General features: G+C 38.2%; 1 protein-coding gene across 1 annotated transcript; it reads left to right on the top strand.

The window, feature by feature from the left end:
- Positions 1-5,783: 5,783 nt before the first annotated feature.
- LOC140936277 (uncharacterized) lies at positions 5,784-10,511 on the top strand. Its single transcript, XM_073385720.1, has 2 exons — positions 5,784-5,832; positions 9,614-10,511. The coding sequence occupies exons 1-2, from the start codon at positions 5,829-5,831 to the stop codon at positions 10,039-10,041; spliced, it is 432 nt and encodes a 143-aa protein (XP_073241821.1). The 5' UTR covers positions 5,784-5,828; the 3' UTR covers positions 10,042-10,511.
- Positions 10,512-10,778: the final 267 nt, after the last annotated feature.

Below are 10,778 nucleotides of genomic sequence, written 5' to 3'. Positions count from 1 at the left end.
AAGTAACCCCTCATGCATTTTGTAGTTTCCCTGGCACCGCATAATAACTTGCTTACAGTTATAACTGTTTTACTCACCTACCACTAAGTCAACCATAAAAATCTATTTTTCTTTAATATAAGAGTTAAAGAACTGTACACTGAACTCATGACCATCCACCATATCAAATATGCTGAGGGACTAGGAAAATACACATAAATCACTTTTTGAAGTTTGCTTTTCTTTGTTCTATTGTGAAGCAGGCAGACGCATGCCAGTGTAGATTCTTTGCATTCCGTAGTTGCAATTCAAGGACGAGGCAACAATAGCACGAATAATATGTTTTTGGTTTTCAAATTTGCTGTATAAAGTCAATATCTGAATAACTGTGCAGCGGCACTTCATTTTTATGGGTGTATTGATCATTTCTCCTGGTCTCCAGATAAGAGTCTGATACCTCCCGAATCAAAGTTTGTCATTTCTTGTCGAATCGACTTTCTGACAATGAAATTTCAAATAGTTTGTGTTTTTTGAGCTATTTTACTGTTAATATTGAACGTTTCCTCACAAACTGTGGTATGCCATTTTTTCACAAATGATGTCATGTACCATGTGCATTATGTCATCATTTATCATCCCTCCTCCATCAATAATATTTGAAGATGTAGGGGGTTGACAGCCCTGGAACACCAGAAGCATTTCTAGAATGTTATTGTTTTGCAAGGGAAGAGCCAATCGGTTGTGGGAAAAGTAAACTACAAGCAGTAATGGTAATTAGTTTGTGGCCTTGTGGCTGGCTCTCATATCCTGATCTTTGCTGTGATTGGTCATTATACACAATAAACATTCCTAGAATGTTTCAGGCGATCACAGTTCTATTAATTCCACAGTAACTATATATTCTAAGTAGAATAATATTTCCTTATCTTTTTTGGTCAAATGTTAGCAAATGTCGCCACAGTTTTGTCTTAATGTATTAGAATATAATAAATTATAAGCTCATTATATATGAAAACTAGCCTGATTATGAAAAGTAAAAACCTGCCAAATGAGTGTCCACTAATTTGATTTTACATGAATGTGTTAATAAAATATGTATTTTAAAGAATTCCTTTTTTAGTACTTGAAATGAAACTTGACATCTAGGTTACCAGTCAGTTTTAACCCATTCGCCCCTGAACCGCCCGTAACCGCCCGTGCGGATCCACGTCCTTTCTACCCCTTGTGACGTCATCAGTTTTAACGGTCAAGGACAACTTTGTCCGCTAACTTGTGCAGAGTGAAGAGATCTTTCAAACCATACCAGAATGAGCACAATTCAGTCAAGGAAACCGGAGAAAGAGGCAAAAAACCATGTAACATTGACCTGAAAATCTCCATGAAAATCTTGTTCCATTGCCCACCTAACTTTCCTTTCACCTAATCCTAAGATCCTAAAAGCTTTCCTAAAAACTCTTCCCACCAAAATGATTCCTTACCTCACACCAAAGCGGCAATAAAAAAGCTCATTCTACAGAGACCTTAAACATCCTGCTCACGGATAAGATACTCAAAGCAATGGATAAAAAGCAGATAACAGCACTAGTACTATTAGATCTATCCAAAGCCTTCGACAGTATAGACCATGCAAGGTTGCTCCACAAACTCTCTATCTTAGGAGCCTCACCCTCTACTGTCAAATGGTTCAAGAGCTATTTAACTGGTTGCAGGCAATACGTGAGAATTGGCTCCACCTACTCTGACACTCTACCTATAACTCACGGAGTTCCTCAAGGCGCAATCCTATCACCATTGTTGTTCTGCATTTATCTCAACGATTTACCCACGTCACCGACGTTTTGCAACCTAGAATCGTATGTGGATGACTCAAAGCTATTCATGTCATTTCCTCTCGTTGAGCTTGATGCTGCCATTGAAAAGCTCGAACAAGACCTTCACAGTGTAGCTCAATGGTGCTGTGAGAACCATCTACTTATCAATCCCGATAAAACTAAACTCCTTTTCCTCGGTACCAGACAGATGTTAAGCAGGTTACCAGAAGACCCTAGAGTGGTATTCTTAGGTAAAACACTGAAGCCAACAGACTCTGCCAAGGACTTGGGAGTCTTTCTTGACCCCCATCTGACCTACGATCACCATATTTCATGTGTAGTGTCATCTTGTTTCGCAAAGCTTTGCCAAATAAATAGAGTCAAAAGGAGCTTCGACAAGGAAACACTAGAGTTGTTAATAACATCATTAGTCTTTAGCAAGATGCTTTACTGCTCATCTGTATGGTCTAATACTACACTCCAGAATATAAACAGATTACAATCTATTCAGAATTTTGCCAGCAAGATCGTAACAAACTCTAGGAAGTTTGACCATGTAACACCTTTGCTTCGAGAGCTAAACTGGCTTCCTGTTAAAGAACAATTATTCTATAGAGACTCCGTTTTGACCTTTAAATGTCAGAACGATCTTGCGCCTCAATACTTAACGAGCAAGTTTACCAAGCGCTCAAATATACATACTCGTAACACTCGTACACGGAACTCTTTGCAGATTCCGCTATACAGAACGGCTATAGGCCAGCGCACATTTTCCTACAGAGGGGCCTACATATGGAATAACTTGCATAATGAACTTAGGCAAAGTGCCTCATTGGCATCTTTCAAGCGCGCCCTGAAAGACACACTATTGAGGCAGACATTTCCTTCATAAGCTTTAGATTTTAGTAGAATACCATCATAAATTGACATTTCGAGTTTTTATTGTCATTTTTGCTTTTATAAATTGGAAATAATTTGTAAATAGTTCCTGAAAAACCTCACGAGGATGTTACTATTAAAGTTATTTATTTATGAAGCCTACTAAATCCCCAGCAAGAGAAAAAAAAATGAGGCGACAAAAGCGAAAAAAGAGGGGAGGAGAGAAAGCGAAAAGTAAAAGTCAAGACTGCTGTGTCACTTTTAAACCCAAAAACTATCTCGAAATTTTGCTTTCTGCGCATGCCCGAACTTCGCAAGCTGATATTTTGCATCTGGATCAGAAGGCCGCGAAGTGTACGACCTGTAAAGCGGTTTGTGGTAAGTTTTAGCTCTTTATAGCACGACAGTGACCAGAAAACCACTTGACTAGCTTCAAAACGCGTTTTTCGGCAAAATCTCCAGGAGCGAATGGGTTAAAATTGCCTTTTATCAAAGCTGAAAATTGAGCAAATCTTAGGGTGCTTTCCATTTGTCAGAACTGGCCGGCCAGACCATTACCCAACAAAGAGTTTGACAAAGAAATAGGCGTTTTGCAGGGGATTTAGATGAAAAACCATCTCCTCTGTGCATAAAATTTAGGATTTGACTGATCTTGTTGGAAATTTTTGATTTAAAGTAAAATTATCATTGCGATGGGAATGGTGTGATCAGTCAGTTCTGACTAATGGAAAGCGCCCTTAGTCTCTATTTCTGTCACTCTTTTGGGTGTCCAGTCTAAGGAATTCTTTGTCATGAATAAATCGTTCCATTCAAATTTACTTATGTTTAATAGGTCAACAGCAAGGAAAATGTCCATCCACTATTTATGAGGGAATTGATAAATCTAAACCGGAAGGTAAATCCTTTCTTTATTAAAAAATATTTTAATCCAACTTTTTGATTGTACGACAATTTTGTCAACTGTACTTATTTGCCTTATATACTGCTTGTACACTAGTTCATCTTGTACTCACCATCTTGTTAGCCTGCGTAGCTGGCGGTATTGTGTGGGTGCGAGATTAAAGTTTTGGCGGCGGAGCCGTGTATTTTGAATAGTCCGCACACTGGTGTGCGGACTATTCAAAATACCGGGGTTTGGATTGGTCGAGAGCCTTACATATGTCAATCATGTTAGATGATCCTTTGCATATATTTACCAATTAAGGGAGCAGATGTCCGATGGCAAACTGGAAAAGACGTAAGTGATTGTGGTTTCTCCTTTACAAAGAGCATAACTGATGACCAAACTGCCGAAATGGAGTCTTTAAACTTCACAGCACTGGAATTGTCTTTATTTAGCTGTAAGAAACAAAGGTCAAAGAAAATAAAAACACTTTATAACTGCATCTGAGATCAAATCCTATGCGGAACACCTACAGAAGAATAAACCACATGAAATGGTTGACCTTTTAATGTTAAGCCTAGTGTGGCAAAAAAAGATTTACTCAGTCAAAGTTTATAATGATACATGCACTGTGTAGTTCTAGTAACCTTCGCGCGAGAGCCGAGAAAATAAAAAAAAAACCTCTGTTCAAGCAAACTCACAAGGTCACGTTTCACATTATCACGAGCTTAGGAGTCGTGTTTAACCTGTCAACGCTGATTTCTAAACTGTCTCGCGCGAAAATAATTGGAAGTTTCAAATTGCAGGTTTCTCTTTGATTGGCTGATTTAATTGGGATCAGCTAAGGTGACAAAAGTGGGCGGCATTCGAAAAATCATGGTTCTCTGGCAGGCGGTATTTCTCATGGCTTCGCTGCTCGTGATGGCTCCGCCGTCAAATCTCACTTGACTATATTACAACGGCTCCGGGGCCAAATCTCCTCGACTACTACACAATACCGCCAGCTATGCAGGCTACCATCTTGTTTGAGAGTACATGTTATTTATACTTAAAGTTTTTCATTCCTACTGATGACTATAATCAATACTTCAGAAGCAATTTACATTACAGCCCTCACAGTGGCTGTAAGCTATATCTGTCCAAAAATAACATCCACACTGGATATGGACCGACTCCCATATGAATTTAACAATGGGGATGTGTGACTCAGGCTATATTTGAACCCTGTAAAGGAGACTTACAACAGAAAATTAATTAAGGCTTATAAAACGTTTTTCATTATGCCAATGATGTTACATAGAATTCTGTATTCAACACAGTATGACGGCACTAAACGGTTTGTGATAGAATCAATTCCTTATGCACAACCATCATCAATTACTTTTATGGGTAAATAACTTTGGCTTTCCATCCTGAACACCTTAGGTGAGACAAAAATCTAAAAATAATAAAAACTATAAAGCAAGATGACAAGTATCCCTGTCTTTTTCATAATGGAATTCTTTCCAAGGCTTATGCTTAATTTGATGTTTGAATTAGAAGAGTTATGTTAAGGGTTCTGTCAAAACTGCTACTCCAGACAATGAACTTACAGTAATCTTAATGCTTTCAAACTCACCTATCATAGATGTTACATTCTTTTTGGCTTGTTTTTTTGTTCTCTGCCAAACTCTCATCAAAATGATATCCCATAATGTCTATGCCTTGCCTATACCTTGGGGAGGGGGGGGGGGGGGGGGGAGTGCCAATTCTAAAATGAAAATGTATAAAACAAGGCAGTCACAATGGTGACATCCATATATCACCGTTTGAATTCTGACAGCTCCACATGGGAAGAACCTGAGTCACCTCAGCTGCTCTAAATCTGTGAAACAACCTCCCAAGGGACAGTGTTTAGTTTTAAAAGTAGTGTTAACAAATATACCTTTTTAGATGCATGTTCAAGAATCTCATTGCATGTTTAAGTTTTTATTTTTTGAAAAGGCCTTCATGCATGAAGTTTGTGCTTTTACCCTTTGGTAGCTTAATAAAATGTTTAATAACATTATTGTCATCAGTATTTATGTGAATGACTATCAAAACATTTTAGTTTTTTAGTCATTTTAGATTCATTCATTCTTCCATTTAACCTACTTTGAATTTGTATCAATCATTCTGTTTCAGAAGGGCAGAAACCTGTTCATTACACTGACAGTCGTGAGCTTGAACCATCTCCCAGAACTGGTGGCAAACTGTTAGTGTCATTTCATGGTTTGCATCCACCACTACAGTTCAACATGGGTAAGTAACACAAACAGAGACATGTAAGTAACACAAAGGGACACAGATCTCAAAGGGCAGTTCAGGGGCGACAATAAGAAAATAAGAATTAGCTTTATGAATTATCTAGTGAAGGAGGCAATAAAATTGGCTTTATTAGCAGGGCTCTCGCATGCTAAGCACATGCTGCAGAGCACCATGGGTAAAAAAATGAAGTAATCTACCCATTGGAGAAAAGTTGGTAATCACATGACCATACTCCCACCCGCCTGACTGTCCGGTGCACCACAGGCAAACCAATGTAAAATTACTCAATCAACAGGCATGGCAACCCAAATGCATCTCGAGGTTATTTTGGCCACCGGTGTCTTGTAAAGCAGAGACAGCTAAAGGATCAGTAAAGATGGAAACGGAATGCAGAAATTGTAGCCTGTGTACAGATGTCCCCCCCTCCCTCAGAAAAAATCGGGAGAAGAGACGTCTGTGAATCGCCGATGATAATCGTGTTCCTGTTTCCCCGGAATGTTTGGGACAGCCTCTGATTGGTTGTAATGTTAATGCCATGACACAAGTAATTTCCGGTGTTGCAATTGGTGAATGAATCTCAGAATAGATTCAATATTATTCAAACATTTATAGTCCTACAACGGGGTTACCATCACGCAAGACGCCTAAATAAAATTAATAAAATTAAAAGTAATGATGTTAAAAAAAAAAAAAATTTATAAAAGATAAAATGGATAAAAAATAATAATAATTAAAATAATTAATTTCACAGCATCAATCATTATGCAATATTAAAATTCATCATTGACTACAATACTCAAATAAGACTTTTTTAAAACAATCTGCGGACTTGATGTTAACAATTTTGCTTGGCAACACATTCCAGTCCTTGACAGTTCTACAAAAATAACTATTCTTATAAGTCTCAGTATTTGGCAGCAGTTGAATAAACTTGTTTTGGCTAGAGTTCCTTAAATGTCTTCTGCGCTTTGTAACATAGTCTGGGAAGGCCAGGCCGCCATCACCATGAATTGCTTTGTGGAACAACGTTAACCGCGAGATTGTTCTTCGTTCCTTCAGGGGTATCCAGTTTAATTCGTTCAAGAGGTTTGTAACTGTTCCTGGTTCCCGCGCGTAACAGTTTTTAACGAAGCATGCGGCTCTTCTTTGAACTCCCTCTATTTGTTTGACGTGTTTTTTTAAGTGTGGGTCCCAAACTGAGCTCGCGTATTCCAAGTAAGGCCTCACAATTGCTTTGTGGGCTGCCTCTTTCACTCCCTCGGGACAACTGCTCAGGTTTCGCCGAAGAAATCCGAGTGATAGATTAGCCTTCATGACTTTGTTATTTACATGCTGGCCCCAATCGAGGTTTCTGGCCATTTTATGCCTAGATAGGGGTGGTGGGTGACCGAATCTAAAACTTTTCCCATAAGGACATAGTTAGACTCAATAGGATTTTGCTTCCTCGATATTCTTAAAACGTGGCATTTGCTGGGGTTAAATTTCATTTGTCATTTCTGGGCCCATTCTTGGAGTGCCGTTAGATCTGACGTCAGTTTGGCGGTATCATTACAAGACTCAATAGTGCTGTAAATCAAAGTATCATCAGTGAAAAGACGCATCCTAGAGGTACAATGTTCTCCTAGGTCGTTAATGTATAAGAGAAACAAGAGGGGACCTAGAACTGTCCCCTGGGGGACCCCTGATAGAACTGGCACGTCCGGGGAGTTGTACCCATCAACGACAACTGACTGGCTTCGACACGTAAGCCATTGTGTTAGCCAGGTGTTAAGAATACCACGTATGCCATAGTAGCGCAGTTTCATTAGGAGGCGCTGGTGCGGAACCGAATCGAAAGCTTTCGAAAAGTCCATGATTATTAAGTCTTTGTGGACAGCTTACTGCATTTATATTTGTTGACTTGGATTTCGGCTCACTGGAATAGGCATGTGAAATTAAGACCACCGATGTTTGCTGCACCGGTTGCGGGTGGAGGTACAGAAATCAACGCTTAATCAGAGATCTTATATCTGAATTTTAGCATGGACATTGTGTGAAGATGTTCGGCTAGCCAGCCTGTGTACAGACGCCAGGGCTATTTTTTGGCCTACATGTGCTGGTCATGACTCATAGAATTAGGCAAAAGTAAGGCTATTGTAGTTTCTTGCTGAAGAGAAATGAACATCATCCTTTACATGAAACCTACTCAAAATCATTGAATGGATCAACTCCTCCATAAACGCTTTACTGGAAATGTAAACAGTGCTTCCGAGATCAAAATTCTGTCAAATCAAAAACCACACGAAATTGATGTACAGTAACAGACAGACTTTATGAGCTAAAAAAAAAAATAATAATAAAAAACTTCAAAAGCATAAAATACTCGTTTTAAATGACATTTTAGCTAGATGTTCTAGTTAGAGCCTAGCTTAGCAATAAATGTTGAGAACATCCCAGAGAATAACTGCGTACGTACTCTAAAAGAGTCCCCAGTCGTGTTGGTCTCAGGGGCACCCAACGAGGATATAGTTCAAAACCACTTAACATAGCATTGTTGAACTAAAAGATTTTCATCTGTTCAGATTTCCTAGCTGAAAGTCTAGTGATCCGAAAATTATAGGGATAAAAACTTACCTTCTCGAAAACTTCAGCAAGGAAAAGGCTCCCGAAAATTCTAGGTGGCCTTTTTTAGGGTCAAGATCTGTTAAAAATGGGTAATTATACCATTTTGTAGATGTTCGAAAATCCTAGGAGAGGCAGGCAAGCAAGAAATTTTACAACAAATGCTCCGAAAATTCTAGATCTCAAATCGTCTTCCGAACAGATGTTTTCCCGAAAATTGCCGTTGGGTGCCCCTGTGGTCTGTCAACACCTTTTCAACTGTCAGATGAAACAACAACAAAAAATAATTTATCCAAATGTATACCGGAACACGATTAACCACAGCGATTCACAGATGTCTCTTCTCCCGATTTTTTCTGAGGGAGGGGGGACGTCTGTACACAGGCTAGAAATTGTTTCTGTATCTGTGTTGTCTAAAATAGTAAGCTTAGAATAATAAGGAATATAGAGCAAGAGAAAGACAGAGAAAAAGAGAGGCAGGCCAGCGAAGCTCCACAAGAAAAATTGCGATGGAGATCTAGAGCGAGAGATAAAAAAAAAAGAGACGTTTTTTTGTTGGAAGAACATGGACATGAAAATTTTGTAGCAGCAGTTACAAAATGAGAAATGCTAGCAGCCACCAATCAAATGCAAGGTGAAAAGAGCATCAGTGAAAAAAGTGAACGAGAACACGTACGACATTTCTTCCATTAAAAGTATAACTAAGAAGTTTCGCGAAGTTTCATGTTGTCGTCGTGCAAAACAACGGCAAATTAAAGAAATGTACAAAAAAAGTGTGCTGCATGTACAAAGTTGATGTTTTGCTAATTCTACCTATTGTTGTTTTTCACCGTTCTCCAGCTTTGCCTTCACCGCTTAGCATTACACAATTTTATATTTTGTTTGAACGAACTATAAATATTATCAAGAGCTTCGCTTTTAGTCCTGGCTAAATCTATATATTAGTAGTAGTAGTAGTAGCAGTGGTAGTGGTAGTGGTAGTAGTATCATCATCGTTATCATCATTATTATTGTTATTATTATTATTATTATTATTATTATTGTATAATTTATTTATTTCATACATATTTGTATTTCAAGTTGTTTTCATGGTGGGAAGGTATAATCTTTAAAGAAGATACGGCTGCCTGAAATAAATTCCAGTGTCAAGTTATCTAATTTGTTATTTTTTTAGTTTTCCCCCCACACTATCCTGTGCTTCGTGATGATCAGTACCATGATATTTTGACTGGAGGTGAGAGCAAGTTGAGTGAAGAAAGCTCTACCAACTGGCCCAAATTGTCACAGAGTCAACGTTACCATACCAGGTTTTCTCAAATACCATTTCCTCTTCAACACAAAATCTGCTACCATCTCGATATTAAGAGGTTTGATGGCAAAGATGTAAGGATGCTAGCAGATAAGCTTGGCATGACGCCTCGTGAGTTTGAGGCAATAGAACATGCAGCCAATAGAAGCAAAGATAGTACAACTTGTGTTGTTCTTAGGGAAGGATTTTTAACTAAGAAACCTGATGCAACTGTAGAGGATTTTGTTATGATGATGAAAGACATTGGAAGGGAAGATATCATTGATTTAATTAATGGTTATAAAGGTGAATGAATATTTGTTATTTGTCAGCCGGGAGGTTCATATAGAAAAAAATGTGCCCAAGGTCTTAAGTACACAGATTTTTCCTACACGGACCAACCTAGGCTAATGTATTAATTTTTTTTTCTTACTCTTAAAAAGTGTGGGACAGATATTTTGTCAGAATGATAAAATTGTGAAGAGAGAATTCATTGTTTAGTTACTTTGCTTTCGCTGATAAAAATATGAAAAACCAATGAAGAAATCGTTTATTATTCTTTAGTCTTAGTTTCTCTGCCGTATACAACCTGTTGATATTTATCCAGCATATATACTTATTATATACTTATTTGTCATATCATATTAACCCTCTTGCAAGTAATTAATGTTTCAAAACAAGCTTACAGCTGTGAGGTTTCCACCAATAGTCTTTTAGAAATGATTATATTGTTGTGTTCTGTAATCTGGCTCACTGGTACACGATGTAATCCGTTTTGCTTGAATCGCTGAAGCTTAAATACAAGTATTGTGTTTTTGTAAGATTTTTGGCGATAGTCTTGCATTAAACTTCTTATATATTTATGGGAGCCAAGTTCTGAGTATGATTATTGTCTCAAGGGTGCATGCCTTCCCGCAGCCAACCAATGTCCGCAGGAAAAGCCTTTCCTAGAGAGTTTAAGAGTCTTTCCCGTCCATCAGTTGGCTTTTGGTGAAGGCAAAACCTGTTTTAACAAAATCAACTTTTTTTTCTTACTAGTGCTCTTAATTAA

This window comes from Porites lutea, chromosome 5, assembly GCF_958299795.1.
Source record: "Porites lutea chromosome 5, jaPorLute2.1, whole genome shotgun sequence".
NCBI lineage: Eukaryota > Metazoa > Cnidaria > Anthozoa > Scleractinia > Poritidae > Porites > Porites lutea.
Note: the sequence above shows the minus strand (reverse complement) of the source record. Positions and strands in the feature narration are given on the sequence as shown.